A 22,400-nucleotide genomic window follows, 5' to 3' on the forward strand; every position below is an offset into this window, starting at 1 on the left:
ACAGAACAGGAAGTGTCAGTTGCTTTGTAATCATCGAATTAGATGTTAGAGTTTGAGTAATATAAACATATAAATAGAGGTAAACTTTGTATCGTAATTGTGAAACTTTTATTTTCGGATTCTGTTACTGTTATATTGTAAAATAATAGAACACAACAACAAGACAAGTATCGCCGATTATTACGAACCTATCTAATAACAAACAACAACAACAACAAAATACAACAACAATGTTTACGGTTTTAGAGTCCCCATGTATTTTAAAACAATACCAACAACCTAACAGACGTCAATTTGTACATCCTTTCGCACAACCAATGGCATGTGCTAACGAACTGGATTTTTTCCAATTATTGCAACAAGTTGCCTCTAAGCAAGAAACCGTTAAAGCCCAACCACCTCGGGAACTTAGATATTCTGTCACGACTACCGATGCTAATAACCATGTCATTTCATTATACAAAGAAATTAGTGATGCTAGATACGAAGAAATAATGAGAGGAGCTGTTGAGAATATCAAAGACGAGATCTTGAGAGAACATCCACAGTACAGAGTAGCTACTGATTTCTTTGGCAACACATTCTATGTCAAAAACACAGTGAGCGAGCATGAGTTGCAAAATGAGATCATAAAGAGATTCGACCTCAATGCGTTCAACAAGAAGATTGCACGCAAGAGTTTCAAAGGATTCACCATTGAAATCAACGACGACAGCACCGAGTTTGTAGTCTACAATGAATCTGAGAATGTGTATCAAAAATTCGAATCGCCAGAATTAACGACTTTGAAAAACGTCAGTGTGTCTGGATTCAATGTTCAAAAAAGCGATGACCAACTAAAGAATTTTGCAGTGTTAAATATTGCAGTGTCAATTGCTCCACAAGCTGATTTCCGTGTCACTGATAGAGCAGCCGCACAAGCCGCACAGACTGCGTTAAACAATCTAATTGAATGGTCCATCCCACAAAGAAGAGAAGTGCAAAAGCAGGAACAAGAAGAAGCAGCAGGCAGAGAAGCAAGGATCGATGCTGAAAGAAGAAGACAGCTCGAACTGCAAAAAGCCAAAGAGGAAAAACTGTTGAAGCAAAGAGAAGAGGAGAAAAGACAAGAAAGAATTAGAATTGCCAAACTAAAAGAACAGAGACAGAAGGATTTAGAGGCCAAGATCTTCCAAGAGAGAAGAATCCAAGAGGCTAAACTTGCTGAAGAGAAGGAGAGAATCGAGAAAGAACACGAAAAGGCCATGAAAGAACTCGAGGAAAAACAAAGACAATTGGAACTTAACAAACAAAAAGAGATGTTAGACGAACTGTTCCCAAAGAAGATAACCATCGATTACAATAGTGATCACGAGAACGACAAGAGTGCCTCTAAAGATGAACAAAAGAAATCGAAAGTCCAAAATTCAAAAAGAAGGTCCTCATCACCACCTCCATTGGAAGAAGTAGAAGACGAGGAAGTCAACCGCTACAGAGAGCTATTACAGAGGTCACCAACGAACAACACATCCATAATTGAGGATGCCTTAGACTAAACACATATATATCTGTCCCTTATATAAGATAGTATAGCCATAATAGACATAATAATTCCGATTAAACACCGTATCACGACCGCATAGTGTTGCTATTTATAGAAGTAGCAGGGCGTCCGAGCGTGTATCAAAAATAGCCGAACAGGTCATAACTGTCTTGGCACTGCCACCACATATAGCATGCTTGGGTTGGTTTCCTATGGACTTTTGCACCACCAACTGCGTACACCCATACCCCCCACTGTCGACCGTCACTGCTTTCCCTGCGCACCACGACGACTCTGAGACGCAGGCCACAAAAGGAACGCCATTCGCAAACACCTCGACACAAAGTCGCGTCATTTTGCACGCGCGGCGGACAGACGGACCGCCGGGATCGAGCGACCGCTGAAAAGACGCGTCAAGACGGAAACGCACGTGACTCCCATGGCCACTTTCCTGTTTCTCGGCAGACCGCAGAGCCGTCGGAAGTGACGTGGGGCCCTCGAGACAAATTTCTTTTCGGGCCCGAGAACAGCTGCGCACGCGTTGGGGACAAACTCGAAAATACAGGCTTCCACGCACCGATTGCCGGGTGTTCTGCGGTGTTTCTGCCGGGCTCAATGAAACAGATCAAATATTTTCGAAATTGTTCCATTTCGAACTTTTCAGCAAAACTGCTAGTGATAAAAATGCACTTGATCCAGTGCCTGCTATTTATAAATACACACACACAGATATATATATATATATATATATACAAGTTTGTGGTTTTCGGTTGTTGCTTTGTATTCGTAACGTTGCAGCAGTGCATTGACTAAGCTACTATACTCATACTGACGCTGTTATACTCATACTGACGCTGCTATACTCATACCCACGCTACCGTACTCCACACTTGCAAAGATGTCTCGAAGGAATTTGACTAACAATCAATCGAGTGAAAACCTATATTCCAATCCTTTTGCAGACCATTCTTACGACCAATCAAGAAATAACAACTCGTCAGACAGTTACGATGACACATCCCACCTGAACATAGAACACAACGACAATAATGAGAACAACGGTGGGCTAGACTATCAAGGCTACTACTCGAAAAATAACTCAAGAGTAGATGCAAATAACATAGACTATTCGTACATGCACCCTCCGGTCACCTCCGGTAACGTCACAGCAAGCACCAGTCAAAACAATTTGAACAGTCTAGGAATTTCTGCCTCTTCAAACCAAGGCTTGTCAACTACAGATATACTATCGCCGCCACAGTTCGACAGGTATCCTTTCGTCAACAGAAATGGAGAATCAATCTCGCCAAATCCTAATAGCAGTTACACCAACGTCAGATCACTATCGAACTCCCCGGCCTTGAATTCGGCTTCTTCCTTCTCATCCAATAACCCATTCTTGAATGAACATGATTTTTCACCCTTCGGTGGCTACCCAGCAACAAGTTTTCCACTACTAATGGATGATCGTGAAGAAGACGATTTCTTGCATAACCCTGATCCAGAAGAAGAAGCAAGACTGGATAAAAAAAGATTTGTGTCGGATTTCAAAAATATGGATAAACGTTCCTTTGGTGGGTTCTTAGGTGTATTCTTCCTTTTCTTAGCTGGCATTTTTATTTTCATCGTTCTGCCAGCAATTACATTCACAGGTGTCATTGATAAGCCCACGGAAGTATTAGTGACAGGATTAACATCATACACATACCCAACCTTAGCAGGTATTAGAACAGATTTAGTAGACCCAGACACTCCTTCTTCAGCTAAAACAAGAACATCGAGAAAAGGTGAGTCATGGCCTTTGGTATTCTCAGATGAATTTAATGCTGTCGGCCGAACATTCTATGATGGCGATGACCAATTTTGGACTGCGCCAGATATTCATTATGATGCTACAAAGGATTTAGAATGGTATACACCAGATGCCTCAACTACAGCAAATGGTACACTAGCCTTAAGAATGGATGCCTATAAAAATCACGATTTATACTATAGATCAGGTATGCTTCAAAGTTGGAATAAATTGTGCTTTACAGAAGGTGCTTTAGAAATTTCAGCAAAATTACCTAATTATGGTAGGGTTACAGGTTTATGGCCAGGTTTATGGACAATGGGTAATTTAGCAAGACCAGGCTATTTAGCTTCAACTGAAGGTGTTTGGCCATATAGTTATCAATCATGTGATGCTGGTATCACACCAAATCAGAGTTCCAATGATGGTATTTCATATTTACCAGGTCAAAAATTGAACGTGTGCACATGTGATGACGAAGACCACCCAAATCAAGGTACTGGTAGAGGTGCCCCAGAAATCGATATTCTTGAAGGTGAAGTTGACACTACTATTGGGGTTGGGGTTGCATCTCAATCTCTGCAAGTTGCTCCATATGATATTTGGTATATTCCAGATTATAACTTCATTGAAATTTATAATTTCACAACTACCACTATGAACAGTTATTGTGGTGGTCCATTTCAACAAGCTGTTTCTGCAGTTACAACACTAAACACAACTTGGAATGAATTTGGTCCAGATGCTGGATATTATCAAAAATATGCAATTGAATATCAAAATGATCAAGAAACAGGATATATAACTTGGTATATCGGCAGTACTCCTGTCTACACTATTTACTCACAAGCTCTACATCCCAACGGTAACATAGATTGGAGACCAATTAGTAAAGAACCTATGTCAATTATTATGAATTTGGGTATTTCGAACAATTGGGCTTATATTGATTGGCAATCCATTTACTTCCCTGTCACATTTAGAATTGATTATGTTAGATTATATCAACCAAGTGACTCTATATCAGTAACCTGTGACCCTGATGACTATCCAACATATGATTACATTGAAGATCATTTGAACGCCTATTCAAACCCTAACTTGACTTCTTGGGCAGCGGCAGGTTATTCCAAACCAAAAAATATTCTGACCGGTCAATGCTCAAGTTCTAAATTTTCATTGGCATCTAAATAGCTAATTAAGCGAGGGGATAAGTTAATATTTATAAGATACAAAAATCTTATAGGAATAATATTAATTTGTTTTTGTTCTTGATGGAAAGAACAAACAATACTGCATAATTAAATACGTATAAATTATTAAAGAAATACGTGTTGGTATTAATAATAAAAAGTTATTAATTTTGAAAATATATATTATAATAAGTTCATAAATATTATACAAAAATCTATATAGTAATATAAAAGGTCAAATTTAAATAAATTTTCCATCCATATTTAACTTAAATATTTCTTAGTATGTTGCCAAGAGGTATATCAATAGTTAGTCTAGTGTATACCTCCTAGACATCATGAAACTGCTCGAAAATATTCAGGGAATAAAATTATATGCATGAATGCAACAAATAATACACACTGCTAAAAATAAAACGTCTCCCAATCGCTATTCTACACAATGTAAATATTAAATATGGTCTAACTTTATTCCCTGATCTTTTTTGTATAGAAAAATCAATAGCTAAATATAATTATAACATTATCAAAAGTATATGATATTAGATTAAAAAAACCAAGTCTTTTATATCCTTGATTTTACCTAAGGATAAATAAATTGTGAAAAGAAAACCTGCTTCCCCTCATGAACATGACATAAAGAGAGGGAAAGCCTTTTAAAAGCAACGATATCCTTTACATTCTGTTCTTGTTAACCATTCTTGAGATCTAAGATCTACATTCTCACTGTCGGATCAAGTCATTTTCTCGAAGATCTAAAAAAGGATGCGGGTGAAGTATGTAAATCTACAAGAGACATTAAATTACACTAATATGAAATAACATCTGTTGTTGCGGAAAATCAAACTATGATTTAGTAAGCTTATTAATATTATGGTGATCTTATCGTTAGATCCAAGCGATACAAAGAGTTGATTCAGTTTTATCCCTGAGAAGGTCCAAGGGAAATCACCTCATCACTAATGAAAACACTTCTTTAAAAACATCATTGAATATCTAGGGTATACTATAATAATGATTCAGTTTGGATTCATTCAATTAAGATGCAAAGCTATTAAGATGTTTTCAACATATTAATTACTTCCAAAAATGGTCACGTTAGAGGATTCTCAAAAATCTCGAAATTGATTATTAATTTTATAGTGAGAAAGGGGATTTGAACTAATTGATTAACCAAGCCAAAGTATGGGAGAATAATTGAAGACGAGGAAAAAGGTAATATAGTTTTGGAAATATGAAACATTAATATTCTGGTATAATTTATATTAATGACTGATGACTATAATAGCAAAAAAAGTGCGTTAAGATGAATATTTATCTCGCAATATTGAATAATTCTGTTTGTTCTCTTATATCTAATTAGTAGCTGCAGCCATAGTTTAAGCTATTAAATTATTATCGTTAGGGTATATACTGGGATTAATATATTCGATGTTTTTGGAACTAGATAAATAAACCCTTTACCTATTGACTATCGGGATATTTACAGTTTATTCTAATCTAGTGTTCAGTCCAATCCAGTATCTGTTTTGTTGGTCAGGTATAATATATTAAAGGTTTCTGTAATACGTTTTATATATATTAGAATCACTAAATTATATTCTTGAAGACGTACATTGTATTAGGTTTGGGACAATACTTTCCAGATGAGTTAATATCTGATATTGTATTACTACTTCTACGACTACTGACATTTCTGATAAAATCAAATCAGGTTAGCTGCCTGTCTATAAAACATTCGTTCAAGCATCCATTCATTGCATAATAACCTTTACAAATTTATTGAATTCGAAGATATATATTTTTTATTTGCCAATGTGCTATTGCAGAACTTATTAGTTGGAAATTGACGCATTCTTTTTATAAACTTGTAATAGTAGTGTGGTTACTATCACTTAATGTCAGGAATCTTAGATTTATAACAGAAGTTATGGTATCTATGATCTATTACTCTAAAGACAAATTGCAAGTAGTAGAGTTAAACGAAGTTCTACTTTAATAAACGATCGTTTAGTTAATTCAGTCTATCTATTGTTTTAACCCGTTCAATGGATATGTAGCTTAATAAATGAGTTGAAAGAGACCGACATATAAGGAACAGAATGTGACGATACTTAAGTCTCGAATGCAACAGTGTAAGATAGTATTCTAATAGTATCTGCTATTTGTAGTTTATACAATAAGAGAACTGATCAGATTAAATATTATAATCCTTACCTACTAACTTTGAATGCAAACGAACAGCTAAACCACCCAGTCAACGTCAACAACATTGAACCTGTAGCTGGTTCCATGCTTGTTTCTCCATACTTAATATTGTCAGAATTATTGTAGTGTATGTGACAGAACTAAGTGTTTATGACACTTTGAGTCCAGAACTAATAGATCACTTACTAATGGAAAGAAGGTCTAGAACAATCTTCCAAGTGGTAGGTGAAAATTTCTCACTACAATGTAAATGGCTACGCGATAAACACAGATGTACAATACAGCACTAAAGATCTTAGGAGGATGAATGAACATGTGTACGTGTTCATTCAACTGTCAGTTCAACTCATATATAAGGAGGGCTTCTAACTCTATATAGAATAGTTTAAATACACTAATAAAGGACCAATCGATTATTTAACTATAAAGAAGATGGACTATACTAGAGCAACTGAAGTGGCTAATGACACTAACTTAGATGTTGGAACTACCCAACATAAGCTTGTTACTCCACAAATATCAACGAGTCGTACAAGCGCTCGTCCCAAACCAAGTTAATCTTAAGTGCTAGCAACCCCACTACTTCCAATAACTTCAATAATAAAAGCGCAAGTGGTTTAGTGGTAAAATCCAACGTTGCCATCGTTGGGCCCCCGGTTCGATTCCGGGCTTGCGCATTCTTTTTGCATATTGGCCATATCAACAGTGTATATATTAAAACTAATATTTACATTGGCTTCTTGATACTACAGTTTTCGATGGATCTTTGATTTAATCTTATCATATTTATGACTTATACATTTGTTTTATGTGTCTGAGGCAAATATGTCAAAATTTGCGATATCCGAAACTGAATGCAGGCTGAAAATAATAAACCTTCAAGAATGGATTAAACATATTTTTCGATATAAATACTTTTATTTACAAGAAACTCATTATTGACATTTTGTCATAGGCAGATAATATAATTATATTACGGAAATCAATTATTTGATAAGTAAAAGAGGAGGAAGAGATCGGATTGTTCATTCATTACTTCGATCAAGTGAACCTTTCATTTTTTTATCTCTTCTGAAAGATGCATCTATTGGTTCACTTTTTGTTCTTGTCGCAGTTTGTAACTGCATTATTGACTGCCAATGATTATTCCGTTGCTCCTGAGTTACTACCGGGTATTTCTTCAATAAAAGATGAATCTCAAATCCCTATTATGTTTTCTGGTTTGATACCATTGTTTTCAAATTCAAGTATGCAAGATTCCAATAAAGATAAGGATTATTTTTTTTGGAAGTTTAAGAAAAGAGACGTAAATTCTAAAAGACTTATTATATGGTTTAATGGTGGACCTGGATGCTCTTCAATGGATGGTGCTCTAGCTGAAACTGGTCCATTTAGGGTCGATCCTACAGGTAAATTATATTTGAATGAAGGTTCATGGTATAACAGAGCTGATATGGTATTTGTTGACCAACCAGTAGGCACCGGATTTTCTTCATCAACACAAAAAAAGACAAACTTTGATAATGACTTAGAATTAGTATCGGAGCATTTCATGAGCTTTTTAATAAATTATTTCACTATCTTTCCAGGTGATTTGGAAAAGGAATTACTACTTGCAGGTGAAAGTTATGCCGGCCAGTATATTCCATATTTTGCAAAGGCCATCACTAAATATAATGAAGGTAATAATGATAAAAAATTAAATCTAAAAGCTATGTTAATCGGAAACGGTTGGATTGATCCAACTACTCAATCACTTTCATACGTCCCTTTTGCACTTGAAAATAATATAATCAATAAAGAATCATCAAATTTTCACAGATTATTGCAGGCACATGAACAGTGCCAAAATAAGATAAATTCTAAGAAAGAGAAAGAACAATTTTCATACCCTGAATGTGACAGAATAATAAATGCACTTCTATTATCCACAAGAGATAATTCGCCAAATACACCAGCAAGTAAGGCTTGTCTTAATGTGTATGATTTCAAATTGAGGGACTCATATCCCGCCTGTGGTATGAATTGGCCAGCAGACATAGCTTATATCCCAAAATTCTTTTCTAAAGAAGGTGTTCTCGAAGCTTTGAATTTAGATCCATCTGTAACACCAAAGTGGGGCGAATGTAATGATGATGTGCTTAAACGTTTAACTAACCCAACTGCAAAACCTTCTATTCATTATTTACCTGAACTTTTAAAAACTGGAATTGAAATAATATTATATAATGGAGCAAATGATATTATTTGTAACAATATAGGGGTTTTAGATTCCATTGAAAAAATGCAATGGGGTGGATCATCTGGATTTACAAGTGCTTCTGAATATTACGAGTGGGTTTATAGGGATTTAAACATCAATGAAGATCAAAAAGCTGGTTTTATCCATTATGATAAAAATTTAACATTTATCAGTGTATATAATGCATCTCATATGGTACCAAATGACAGAAGTTTGATTAGCCGTGGTATTCTAGACATATATATGAACAACGTCATATCTGAAATTGATGAAAATGGTGGAGAAACATTGATCACTACTTCCGATGATAACTACTCAGATGATGACGATCAGAAACAAGTTGAAAAACCCGACATAAATTCAGATTATTATGATTATGATTATGCTTATGATTATTATTATTATAATGATGGAGTTCTAAAGTCAAATGAAAATGGGTCGGGATCTGAAGGTCCACGTTCTCATCCAAAGGCTAAGATTACATTAGCTCTAGTTTTTCTCCTTATGATAGTTGCTATTTTATCCACTGTTGTTTTACAAAATCGTAGCCAACGCAGGCGCCCGATTTTAAGAGATCCAAATAGAAGACACCCAACTTCTAATAAAACTGTATCTTGGGATGTAAGCGATGATGATATCGATTTTGCACTAGATAATGATGAAGTAGAATTAGCTATCAATCCAACTGAAATTAGCAAAAATTCATCAAAGAGTAAGACTAAAAACGGTTACACAGCAGTATCCAATGATGAAGATAATAATGCATTAGAATTACAAGATATCTAATAGTCCAAGGCATAATTGTCCTATATGTATGTAAACATATCATAAAGGAAATATAGATAATTTTAATAGATATGTAAATGTTACAAATGTTGGAAATGACACTGGATGAATAACTGAATATACGATACCAGAGAGATTAACCTAAACATCTAATATATAATTTAACAACTATTAATATATTAAAGCAGTGAATTCAACTGTTGAGCATTAACAAGAAAATTCAACCATTGTAGAGTAACTATAATATCACTTTTAAAGTTTATGTAATTCCTATCATGAAACCAGTTATTAAATTTTATGCCATCTTAGTATAGTGGTTAGTACACATCGTTGTGGCCGATGAAACCCTGGTTCGATTCTAGGAGATGGCATTTTTTTGGTAGTTAAATATTTTAAAACATTTAAGCACCACTTTGAACTTATTATGTAGACGCTTATAAACTAAACGACTTCATTTAAAACTATGTTAATATATTTAAATTTACAGAAGTGTCATATATATTATCTAAGGCTTTGGAATTTTTAGACTTTTAGATATCATACCGCATCCTTGGATGAAAAAAAGAAAGACAATTGGGTGGAGTTCGAATACCAAACCTTCTCTATATATACCAAATGGAATGTTGTCAAGAATCAATTCTTTTCTGACTAGATAGGCCATGCAAAGTACTAAAAATAGACTAGTTGGAATTGGTAGACCTTCGAAGTACTTCGATTTACCAGAAACATCTTTAGGTAACTGTGCAACGGTAACATTAAATCTTGCAAGTCTAGTTAGGCCACATAAAACAAAGAATGATAGTACTAAAACGTCTAGTGTGGTTTGAAAACCAATAGCAAATGCAATAGCAGCTGGAGCAACACCAAATGATACTAGATCGGCTAAAGAGTCTAACTCTTGACCCATTAAAGAAGATCTGTTTCTCAATCTTGCGACTCTACCATCGAAAAAGTCAAAACACATACCTAAAAATATAAAGAAATGAGCACGTTGGACATAATGTGGCTTACCTGTTAATGTGAATCTCAAACAACTAATAATTGAATAAAAACCGGAGAACCCATTTAACATGGTGACATAATCAGCTAGATGTAAATTTCTAATCATACTAAAATGGTATTTATCACTGGTAAACTTTTCAATATCATTTTTATTTGGTGGGTCTAGTGGTGTTGTATCTAAAGTAAATATACTTGATGCTCTTCTACTTAACGAACCTTCGAATTCACTTACATTGTCTTCGCCGTCTGTGAGAGCAGAATTATCGAATTCCTTCATGGTAGCTTGGTTGGAATCAACGTCAACATTATCCTGGTTACGATTACGACTCATTGTATGTAAAATTGTATTTTGCAAAAATGGGTACACAATATTTTCTGGTTCGACAAGTGAAATAATTGTTGGGTAGAACTATTCACTCAAAGGAATATTATCTTTTTGTTCCGATCTTTTTTAGTACCAAAGGAATAGCAAATCTATACCAGCAGTGAATTAACTAATCGAGATGCACTTAACCTTCTTATAATAAATTTCAACTTCCAAACTTTATTTGGAGTAAGGTTTTATTATTATTATATTATTGTAGTATATGTATATAAATAATTTTGTCCATCATTAATATTACCATTTTGATTTACCCGTCTATTTCGAAATTTGAACAATGCCGTGTAAACAAATTTTGTGCAAGGGGACAGATTTTGAGAATGATGCCATTTATTCATTTTTAGCCACAATGGATGTAAGAACGTGCAAATGTAAGGTATCGAGAAGAGGTGAGATGGAAAACTTGAATGTGCCCCAGTTGGTGTTCTTGGGTTATTGAGGTTATTGAGGTTGAGTTTTAAGAAACAATCTCAAACTTATTAGACATCTGGTTACTCTCTGACTCGATACAATAAGAATTATTGTCACTCTACATGTTTTTTAAGACAAGAAGAGAGCTTGATGATAGTGAGAGACGTTCTTGATGGATGATATAGGTATTTTCAGAAAAATTTCATTTAACACTCTCCCTTCTTCAAGAGAAACCATGAATACTGTTGGTAGCGATTTAGAAAATTATATTGGAACTGATAGTTGATGTGTAATTATTTATTCATAATTTCGTTAGATATATATATATATATTCTTTAATTTATTTATGTATATGTATGTATTAAAATTGAGTTTCAGCTGCTTGTTTATGCGGCACGAAAGAGTTTACAAGGAAAGCCTTGCTAAAATTTCTGAAGTGGCAGACCCACCCAGACTATCTACTTCAAAATTTCTTCCCAACATTGTAGATAATAGTTCATGGTATGGAGGTTTTCCAGCTCCATCAATTTCGATAGGATTACTTTTCTTTACCTCATTGAAGTAGTTGTTATAAATATCACCATCATAGTAACCGATTGGTGCGTTTAACATTGCGTCAGGCAACTTGAAACTGTCGGTTAGCACAATGCAATCTTTCCTTATTTCAGGTAATAATGCAAACAAGTTTGGTTGAACTGTTACGGAGATCTCATCTGGAGTAAAAATCTTGAATTGTTGAAATTCAGCAGCATGTTTATCAATAAAATAAAGAGAAAACAATTTATACAACTTCCATAAAGTTTCGTTGCTATCTTTATCATTGATATGAGAATCTTTTTGAGATGAGATTTTTAGATAATAGGTTTTTAACATATAATGAATTGCGTGAAATTTGGATACAACGACTAATAATTTTGAAACATCATCGACTTTCTTGGTCTTTTTAATTGTTTTGCCTATGTGAGCTAAAAGCTTTACTAAACATACTTCCCATACTTCAGTGTAATTGTAAGCATCTTTTGGATCATCCGTTAAATTAGCCTTAACTTGATTTGTTAATACACTTTGAACAAACCTTGGGTTTAAATAATTAAAAGAATCGGAATCAAATTTCTCGTTGAATTTACCTTTTGATACAACGTCACCAAACTTTTTCAATATTGACTTAGCAGAAGTTAATGATAAAATTGTATTATCACCTTCCCATGTACATTGAACAACCCAGTCATTATAACCTCTGCCGAATCCATTATATTGAGAATAACCATGACCACCACAAGTTTGTCTTAATTCATCAATTAACGTTGCCACTAACCAAGTATTCGTTGCTTTCAAACTAGCACTATCAATAAATAGATTTTTTAATTTTTTTGTGACAGTTTGTAACGCTGCTGGGTCTATAGCGTCTGCTTTTGCGGAGACCCTGTACAATTCATTTAATGTGTTGTAGTATGTATCCATTAATTTAAATGCTGCTGGTGATAGCAAATAGACGAGTGCTAATTGTGGCAGGATACGGTACTGATGTAATGGGTAATTCATTAATTGATTTTCTTCTTCATTTGGTGAGTTGGCAAATTGTTGTCTACCAACAGCATAACGAGTTGCGATAGTGACAAATTTCGAGCCAAATCTAAATGAATCCATAACCATATTAACTCTACCACTTAATAGAGCACTATAGCCAGAAATTTGATCTAATTGTGGTTCTGTCTTTACGGTTACCTCAATGCCACCTTCATTATCCGTTTTTCTATTAATTTTAGTAAATCTGGATAACATGTACTCTCTTGGAATGACAACATTTCTAAATTGAATCCATCCATTATCAATCCCATGTCTACCCATTTTTGCTCCAATGTCACCAATTGCAACACCAGCTAATAATTGAAAGGTTTCTGGATTTCTTAATGGGACGACAAAGGTTTTAACTTCGTAATCTTTGTTATTCACAAGTAATCTTGCATAAACAGCAGCATGAGTGGCGGAGCTGGCAGCACCACCAATCCACCACTTAGTTGCAGTAATATCGGGTGTATTTAATGTAAATGTATCACTGACAGGATCATACACTGCGGTAGTTTGTAAACCAGACACATTTGACCCATGACCTAATTCTGTCATTGCAAAACACCCATAAATACCTTTCATAAATGTAGCTCCTCTTTCTTGAAGCCAGTATTTTATTTGTTCATCTGTACCGTTTCCTTTGATACAGTTTCCAAATAACCCTAAATGAACACCAATTCTTGTGCTTAATTGTGGGTCGATATTAGCAACTAATGATAATCTTTTATCAAAGATTTCTACATCATTATTACTTAATGGTTCGATTGAATTTGGATCATTTTGTAATTTTTTAATTAAATCTTCATTTCTAAAGAAATTTCTCTGAGTTTTAATATCATTTTCCATATATTGTGCCATCCTGGCAATTTTTTTAGCTGTCACTTCTCTTTCTTCATTTTTTGTCATTTCGTAATAATCCATGCCAGTTTTTAAAACTGGATCATTAACGAGTTGATCGATTAAAGAGTGTGTCAATTTAGACCTTTTTGGATCACTCTCCAAAAACAAATTAATCTCATCGATATTTAGTTTCGAACTATCTCTTTCATTTCGAATAAAACGTTGTGGATTCAAAACCCTTGATTTTCTATCTAAAGTTGAACCTCTGGTCATAATTATATATATTTGTTAAGTATTCTGTGTTTGTATTTGTGTTGTATTGCACTACATTGTACAATAAATTAAGATAATAGAATATAAAAAAAGGAAGGTAAAGAAAAATATTATCAAACCATTTGAAATCTTTAGAATAGAATATAGTTCTTATATATGTCTTAAAAAATTTAATTAAAGGAATAATATCGTTGTAATCCTTTTACAAAAAATCATTCATTTTTACCCCAATATTTATTTCTTACCTTAGCCGCCTATCTCTCACTCCACTATTAATTTTAAATATTTAATTATTATGCGGACTCAGAGCCATTAATCATCTTTGTGATAATCATTTTTGACATTCTTGTACTTAATTCCGTACGGTGATTATTACTAAACGCTCGGAAATAGAAAATTAAATGACATTAAAAAAAGGGAACTTGAAGTTGAACATGAGGGTCATCATCAGCATCATCAATCAGCCAATAAAGCAATATAGCAACCATTAGTTTAACATTTAAAGTAAACCAATCTTCATTATGATTATATTTATTAATTGCGTTTCTGTAACAATCTATCTATTCATTTAATATTAACCCCGGTGGGATTTAGAGTAAGCTTCATTACAGTAACTCTAATATTCACTAATTCTGCTGTTTAAAAAAAGAACAAGATTTTAAGTAACCTCTGTTTATTTGAAGCTTTTATGGTAAGCGATGGATCATCGTCAATTCTGTATTCTTTTATCTGCAGGAAGAGTATTAAAAATGTAGATACAAGTGTGAAGACAAACTATATATAACTTAATGAAGAACACTTTATTGTATATAAAATACTTTGTTACAAACCGTTCGATTATCTAGGGGGGAAACACACACACAAATACTTGAGTTTACACAATGTTTATTTTTGAATTTCTTGGATTCTTTGAATTTATTTAATCTTTATAATTGCTGGTACGATCAGCTTTTGCTGCTTTCATTTCTAATTCGTCCCAATCCTCACCATCTTCTTCACCTTCGCTACCATCGGCTACACTACCTTCGGAGGAATAGGCTTCTTCCTCAGAGTAGTCGTCTTCTTCAGAAAGTGCACTTTCATCACTTGGATCATCATCAGATGCTTCATACTCGGATATTTCTTCATCACTATCATCAGAGCCTTCGTCATCGGAACCTGTAGCCAGGAAAGACCAACCACCGTCTAAGAAAAACTGATGTGGGTCTTCTTGTAAGGATTTCATAATGGTTGTCCAATTTAAATTAATTGAAGAGACTGTGTAAGCAAGATCCATATCCGTCAACCATTGTTTTAGGAAGTCCAATGATTCTATTGGAACTGTGTTGATGTGTGTGACCGGTTTCTTAAAGTCTTTGTAAACGAAAACTATATCGAAATTCTTTAAACCGAATTGGACTCTTTCTAAGATACATATTTCGATTTCTGAAAGATTGACAACCATGAATGGAGGCTCGACTAGTTGAACTAAACAATCAGTAGTTGGCATACAGAAAACAGCAGATCTATTTGGTACACCTTGGAAACCTAGATCTCTGAAGGTACTTTCGACATTTAATAAACCATTCGAAGCATCTGCAATGGCATCAGCAAAATATTTGAACTCTTTATCTAAAGCAACACGCTTTCTTCTTTCTTCTTGTTCTTGTTCTATTTCATCTTCATCACCGTATCTTCTAAACTTCATTTGAGAACGTCTACCAGTACCAGTTTCATCAACAGCCATATCGGAAGCTTCACGATAGAATTGAATATCTTGTACTTTTTTCTTACCCATTAAAATTGGGTTCTTCAAGTGAATATGAATGATGACTATTAATTCACCCTTACATGATTGGAAGAAAATATTTTTCATGTTAGAAAATAAAATATCGATTCTACTATCTGTTCTTAGTGGCGATTGGTATCTGATACCATTTTCGTGGATAAATACAGTACTTGGAACACGCTTAGTATCTGGACTTGGTCTAACAAAAATTTGATCTAATCTCTTCGTTCTACCGTTTTTATTTTCTATTAATTTATCTTGGTGAACAACATCAGCTAATACTTTACGTTCTTGATCTCTTTTAGTAGATTCTTTCTTTAAATCTTGAATTTGCTTGAAGGCATCACTCATACGATCACCATCCTTTGACCTAAGAGTAATAGAACGTACGAATTGATTGTCATCTGATTCCTCGTATGGTAACTCTTCAGTTTTCTTTGAAACACCTGACGTACCTGGAGAATGGAAATTTAAACGTAAGTAAGTGTATTCACCTTCTTCATTTTTAGAACCGTTTTTATAAGAATTAATATGTAATGGAACTGGTCTACCATAAATTGGTAAAATAATTGTTTGACTCTTCCAGTCAACATGAATTCTTAAATCACGAACGTTAGATGGTAATTGTGATTCACGTACAAAAGATTCATATTTCTTGAAAAATTGACGTGGCTCACTACCAGTGTCTAATGCATCTGCTTCGCTAAATCTCAACAAACCATCTTTTTGTAATCTCTCGTGTAGTTTCTTTTGATTTTCTTTACGAATTTGTTCCTTCTGGTTTTCATTTGAATCCGCACGAGCTTCACCACGTAATTTTGTTCTTAAAATTTTTGAATTTGCTTCCGGTTTAATTGAAATGTTAGAACTTGCCTTAGGTTTTGGTTTCTCATCCTCTTCATTGTTGAAATAAAAGGAGATATGAGATCTGGCTTTAGTATAATCAGTTACAAATTGAGGAGTATCTGAAATTTCAGGAATTTGAACGGTATCAGCAATCTGTAATGCATAGGATTGCTCGGTTTTGGAGTCAGTTAAATTGTTAAAACCAAATGAGATATTGAAACAATCACCGTTTTGGATTTTACGGGTCTCATTTTTAGTGTTTAAGACGAAATTTGAATCTCTGAATTCTAAACCCATCAAGAAACCAATATTTTTCGTAAATGATGGAACTAATTCAGGTTTCAGTTTTTGAATAAATTCTTCAACACTCTCATATACTTGTTTTGGAGTAGAGCCAACCTTTAAGAAATCTTCAACGACCTTCTTTTGTAAATCAATCATAAAATCATAATTGTTAATCATTTCCTCGGATGGATCTATTAAAAATGTCCTAGTGATGTTAGAACAATAATTGTTATAACGTATACCGCATGATGCCAAAATGGAACCACTACCATGTAGCTGATCATTGTTGGAACGGGCGGACACCTTTAGATCAAATTTCGATCCAGATTGTATAATTGGAGAATATGTCCAATCTAATAAATCAATGTTAAATTTATGATCAGGTGGGCATAGAGCAGCCATCTCACTAGAAATTTTCTTCAAAAATTTGCCATCATCAATTTTATTTTCAATTTTGTCAGAAAGTTTGGCATTCGAAATCTTTAGTTCCTCATCAACAGCACGAACCATTTCATCCGAAAGTAAATTCATAAATTTATCGGAACCTTTAGCAGCAACAGAGATATATTTCATTTCTCTAGCATCTTTTTGTTCTAATATTTTAGAAATGTCTACAGTAACATCAACAGTAGTAAGTGAATTAGCTTTAACCGCTTCTTCCCAAAGTGGGTTCCATTCAGTCATAAATTTACCCTGGTAAACATCTTTAGTTAATAATCCAACAGAACTACCTGCTTCCTTAATTAGTTCAATCACATTTTCGAATAATTTTTTATTGTGTTCAACATCCTTATTGATTCTTTCCCATAACTCCAATTTAACAGGTTCAGCTTCAAAAAGAGAAACGGCTTTTTGTAAATGCTTAGCTTTTGCTGCACTTGTGATAATGATTACTTTACTTGGAACAAAAGCAATCAAAGTAGCTGGAAATTCATAACTTAGTAGCCAGTTGTGAAGGATCGTGGTCTTTTGGTATGGGTTTTCAGAATTTGAAGAACCTAAGGTAAACAATAAAGATTTTGGGGAGTCTTCAAAGGTTTGATACTTTGAATGCAAAGATAATACCCTTTTCTTAAAAGTTTCAAAATTGATATTCAACTCCTCCATTGTTGGTTAAATGTCGATATTTTAGACAAAAGAGATTATCGAATTTCGTTTTTCCTATACTAAGAACTTGATTAGGAATTGGAAAATATTAATAATAATGTTAATAATATATGATTTTTTTATTCATAATGAAATATTACTTATATACATCAATTATATATTAATTCATCTAATTAAAATTGGTCGTGTCTTCGTGTAATATCTAAATTTTTTACGCGATACATTTTAAGTGCGGGTAAATTTATTTTCGTTGTAAATGATGAATATTTTGAATCAAATTTCATTACCAACCCTGTAACAGCAACTCAGCAACTCAGCAACTCAGCAACTATATCTTGATATAACAAAGAGTACTAACACATATTGCTACAAAAGTATTTAAAGTTCATACTTTTTAAAAGGAACAATAAGTTAATTATTGAGACAATTTATTATTCAAGATATACAGAAAGATAAATATATAATATTTTTATAAGTTAATTATTCTTTTTTATTCACAGAGTTAGTCTAACGAGAATGCTTTTAAAATTAGCATCATACTTCAGTCAACTTATTCAGACTATACTATACATTAAGGCGTCGCGGGAATAATTTATGAAGCTTTCAGCTTTAATAATACATTTAGAAGTATTTTGCTTTCAGAATATCATATTTTATGATTGAATTTTGCTTCGTGCCTTTTAGTTTTATTAAGGCGGCTTTCTTATTGTAATGGAGCATACAGTATTTGTGTGACATATTTTCTCTTATATCTCACTATGGAGGCAACACATAAAGTGTTGTGCTTGATGCTGCTGGTAGCCAAATGATGTAAAACTACATGGTTTGGAATTGGTAATGAACCGGAAGTATTTTGGCTATTATCGCTGGAAGAGCTTGAATAATTGTTCAATATAACATTTTCTAAATGAGGTGGCAATTGAGGTGGTGTCAACCACGCTAAATTTTGATGATTATTCTGTTGTTGATCCAACGTTAGATAGTATTGTTCCATTACAGTAGGATCTGTGAAAACAGCTGGAATATCTTGCGTGTACTCTAAGACGGCTTTTAATGGCTGTTCCTCACGGAAACGTGTGAACCCATCACCTAAATCGTCAGGTTCTTGTTCGATTTCGAAAGCAATTTGTGAACGTGCACTTCTTGGATATTTCTTACTTTTATTTGATTCAGTAACACCTTGTGGCTGAGCTGGTTTCTGTGCTTGTTGTTGAGAAAGTTGCTGCTGTTGTTGATCTTGTCTCAACTTTCCATCTTGATCATTTGCGACGTGAGTTTGTTGAAGGGAAGCATCTGGATGTGTTCTAGGGACAGCCTCTAAATAGTTAACGAAATTACCCATTTGATCAGTAGCTGTTGGTAAGAAATCACTGAATCTTAATTCATTGTCAACAATAAATCTAAATTTATGGGTACCCGGAGGTAATTGTAATTTGACGTGTAAAACGCCTGGTTGACCTGGTACAGGCACTAAACCAATCATTTTTCTCCAACCCGTAAAAGAACCTGTAACGTAAACTTTCTCACCACCTTGTTGCCATGTGATATCAACAGGAACCATAATATTAGAAGTTTGTTGTTGTTGAGCTTGTTGTGGTGCTCTTTGTTGCGGTTGATGCATTTTTTCTTGTGAGGCAGCATCTACTTGTGATTGCTCTTGACCATTACTTGTATTATAATTAACATTGGTATTATGTGTAGCTTCGTCTCCAGAATCAGAGATGATATCGGAAGCATGTTCTTCGTGATTTGAATAAGGTGGAATCTCATCATCATCATCGAAAATTAAGGTAGATTTATTTCTCATGATTGGTTGAGGTTCTAATTCATTTGGATTATCGATGTTCATTTGCGATAAACTTTGAGTAATATTTTTAGTGTTTTCGTCGATGTTGTTTAAGTCTACCATGGAGACATCCTTCACAGGAGCACTGTTGTTAGCACTATGCGTACCATTGGTGCTGTTATTGCTGGTCATGATATAATTAGCAATTACAAATTGTTAACTACTTTCTTTGCTATCCTCTTTAAGGTATACAAAGAAAGTTATTGTGAGATTAGATACACTATGATCAATTTTCCTTCTGAAATAAACCAAGAAAAGCTACTCTTTATTCGAGTAGCATAAATGACTATATATAAAAGAAATCTTCAAATTAAAATAATAAGCTTAGATATTTTTGTGACTTTTGAATATTTCATTCCTTTAAACCTTTTAACGAGTTTCTTTACTACTGTCTGATGATAAAATTACACATAAGGAGAAAGCCGGGCAATGTTTTTATATTATTTGAAAGCAGATGATAACCTCAGGATCCGGGTAACTGTTCTCGAGCATGTCAGTGTGTATATAAATTTTATTTTATGACACTTTAAGGACATGCCAGCTTTGTTAACGTAGACAATAGTAACTGTTGCATTTTTAAGTCGTATCGATTAGATTTATTTAATATTTCATTTGCGACTCTTAAGGTTTGTATCTTAACCGAATCAGGATGATGCACTAACTTAGAAGTAATATATATATATATTATGGAAATGATAATTTGAAATATTATTGAATATATATATATAGATAGATATAGATATTTTATTACAACTGAAATTACTATTTAAATAATTACAATATATGCTGAATATGAAATGTAAGAATGCGAGTTTTGAAAAAAATGAATGAAACAAATAATCAACCTTTGATTAAATGGTTCACATGTAATTTTGACTTTTGTTTTCTCAAAGGAGATATGTGTGAATGTGTGTTTTAGATAAACTCTCTACAATTCATCATCAATTGTTACTTTCAAATATTTCAATACCTTTTAGAATTGTTCTTAATGGAGGTAAACTCGTTTTAATATTTAAAATATTATTAGAAGATAAAGTTGAAGGGAAATAATTCGTATTGAATGAAGTTAATGATACTCCAGAAGGAGGTGATGGATTTGAGGTATCGAAAGAGATACCACTGATTTCATTATCACTGCCATAAGAAGTAGATGTATTGTCACTGTCAGAAAATTTAAAAATGACATCTGCTTTAGCTTGCTTATTGTTTGAAGATGGTAGTACGGCTGTTCTTTTTAGAGTAGCTAAAGTGGCAGCAACATTGTTATCTACTGGAGCTTCTGTGTAAATTTGAGATGACTGAGGAAGAGGTGCGTACTTACTCTTAATATCTGTCATTGAAGAAATGGGGGTTAAAGGGATTGTATATTTACTTTTAGATTGTCTCTTTTTATAACATCTCTTTGGAGTGGTTGCAGTCATCGTAGTATTGCTATTTTCCGAAGATGACACCGGAGAATAGGTTCTAATGATGTTATTAGGGCTTAATTTAGTAGCAGGCGAAATATGTATTTTTGAATGTCTACGCAATTCATCACTTCTACTAAAACTTTTGATGCATTGTTCAAATTTACATTTATATGGTTTTTCACCAGTATGAATTTTTAAATGTCTCTTTTTATGTTCTAGTCTGTAAAAACCTCTTCCACAAGATTCACAAAAAAATGGTCTTTCACTATTATCGTTTGGGAATTTTTCTTTACTTTTTAATCGTTTTCCAGTGGTGAGGGAAACGTTACCTTTAAGAACTTTAGAGATATGAACTCTCGACATATCTACAATTTAAATTTATAACTTATAATTTTTTAAAAATAATAGAGAATGTTGTGATGCGGAATTATAGGCGAGGCAAAACTTGATGTATTTTACACAGGTTAATAACAATGCAACTAATATTTAATGTTTGCAAGAAATAGGGAAAGAAGTGAACGGATTAGTGGAGTTGAATCCTTGAAAACCATTTACATTATATATATACATTTCCTAGAAATTGCTTTCCAACAAGAACCATTTATACATCTAAGAGTTCCAAAGTAACACTGAGATAAGTTGGAGTATCCATTGTGGAAACATACCAAAAAGAAAGACATGTGTATGTTTTGTGAATGTGAGATGATGCCTCTTATTCGAACAACTCGGACTGATTGAAGTTAAGTGAATTCAAAGCGAATAGACGATAATTATCCGCTCATGATCCATTTTGTATTACTTGCAATGCAGATATGTTTTGATTGCTAGTGGTGGTTTTAAGAAGTAGCTGTTGCAGCAACGACGTTTTAGTGGCTGTTAATTACATATAAGTATGTGCATATGATGATGAAGACGATGA

At 33.7% G+C, this 22,400-nt stretch overlaps 8 protein-coding genes and 2 non-coding genes across 10 annotated transcripts; 5 read left to right on the plus strand and 5 right to left on the minus strand.

Annotated features, from left to right (window-relative positions):
- Positions 1 to 230: 230 nt before the first annotated feature.
- Positions 231 to 1,535, plus strand: BTN2 (Btn2p; the record flags this gene model as incomplete). The annotated part of the gene is made up of 1 exon (XM_003684035.1): positions 231 to 1,535. One exon carries the CDS (start codon positions 231 to 233, stop codon positions 1,533 to 1,535), a length of 1,305 nt encoding a protein of 434 aa, XP_003684083.1.
- An 885-nt stretch (positions 1,536 to 2,420) lies between these two features.
- TPHA0A05760 (SKN1/KRE6 family beta-glucan synthesis-associated protein) lies at positions 2,421 to 4,508 on the plus strand (the record flags this gene model as incomplete). The annotated part of the gene is made up of 1 exon (XM_003684036.1): positions 2,421 to 4,508. One exon carries the CDS (start codon positions 2,421 to 2,423, stop codon positions 4,506 to 4,508), a length of 2,088 nt encoding a protein of 695 aa, XP_003684084.1.
- Positions 4,509 to 7,321: 2,813 nt separating this feature from the next.
- Positions 7,322 to 7,392, plus strand: TPHA0Atrna12G. The gene has a single exon. It is a non-coding gene; the product is annotated as a tRNA-Gly (tRNA).
- A 401-nt stretch (positions 7,393 to 7,793) lies between these two features.
- Positions 7,794 to 9,743, plus strand: KEX1 (serine-type carboxypeptidase; the record flags this gene model as incomplete). The annotated part of the gene is made up of 1 exon (XM_003684037.1): positions 7,794 to 9,743. The coding sequence occupies one exon, from the start codon at positions 7,794 to 7,796 to the stop codon at positions 9,741 to 9,743; it is 1,950 nt and encodes a 649-aa protein (XP_003684085.1).
- A 299-nt stretch (positions 9,744 to 10,042) lies between these two features.
- On the plus strand, positions 10,043 to 10,114 carry TPHA0Atrna4H. The gene has a single exon. It is a non-coding gene; the product is annotated as a tRNA-His (tRNA).
- A 134-nt stretch (positions 10,115 to 10,248) lies between these two features.
- On the minus strand, positions 10,249 to 11,076 carry CHO1 (CDP-diacylglycerol-serine O-phosphatidyltransferase; the record flags this gene model as incomplete). The annotated part of the gene is made up of 1 exon (XM_003684038.1): positions 10,249 to 11,076. One exon carries the CDS (start codon positions 11,074 to 11,076, stop codon positions 10,249 to 10,251), a length of 828 nt encoding a protein of 275 aa, XP_003684086.1.
- Positions 11,077 to 11,943: 867 nt separating this feature from the next.
- On the minus strand, positions 11,944 to 14,220 carry POX1 (acyl-CoA oxidase; the record flags this gene model as incomplete). The annotated part of the gene is made up of 1 exon (XM_003684039.1): positions 11,944 to 14,220. The coding sequence occupies one exon, from the start codon at positions 14,218 to 14,220 to the stop codon at positions 11,944 to 11,946; it is 2,277 nt and encodes a 758-aa protein (XP_003684087.1).
- Positions 14,221 to 15,139: 919 nt separating this feature from the next.
- On the minus strand, positions 15,140 to 18,226 carry SPT16 (chromatin-remodeling protein SPT16; the record flags this gene model as incomplete). Its single annotated transcript, XM_003684040.1, has 1 exon — positions 15,140 to 18,226. The coding sequence occupies one exon, from the start codon at positions 18,224 to 18,226 to the stop codon at positions 15,140 to 15,142; it is 3,087 nt and encodes a 1,028-aa protein (XP_003684088.1).
- A 703-nt stretch (positions 18,227 to 18,929) lies between these two features.
- Positions 18,930 to 20,204, minus strand: SIP2 (Sip2p; the record flags this gene model as incomplete). Its single annotated transcript, XM_003684041.1, has 1 exon — positions 18,930 to 20,204. The coding sequence occupies one exon, from the start codon at positions 20,202 to 20,204 to the stop codon at positions 18,930 to 18,932; it is 1,275 nt and encodes a 424-aa protein (XP_003684089.1).
- Positions 20,205 to 21,013: 809 nt separating this feature from the next.
- TPHA0A05820 (C2H2-type zinc finger protein) lies at positions 21,014 to 21,844 on the minus strand (the record flags this gene model as incomplete). Its single annotated transcript, XM_003684042.1, has 1 exon — positions 21,014 to 21,844. One exon carries the CDS (start codon positions 21,842 to 21,844, stop codon positions 21,014 to 21,016), a length of 831 nt encoding a protein of 276 aa, XP_003684090.1.
- Between the last annotated feature and the right edge of the window lie 556 nt (positions 21,845 to 22,400).

This window comes from Tetrapisispora phaffii, chromosome 1, assembly GCF_000236905.1.
Source record: "Tetrapisispora phaffii CBS 4417 chromosome 1, complete genome".
Lineage (NCBI taxonomy): Eukaryota > Fungi > Ascomycota > Saccharomycetes > Saccharomycetales > Saccharomycetaceae > Tetrapisispora > Tetrapisispora phaffii.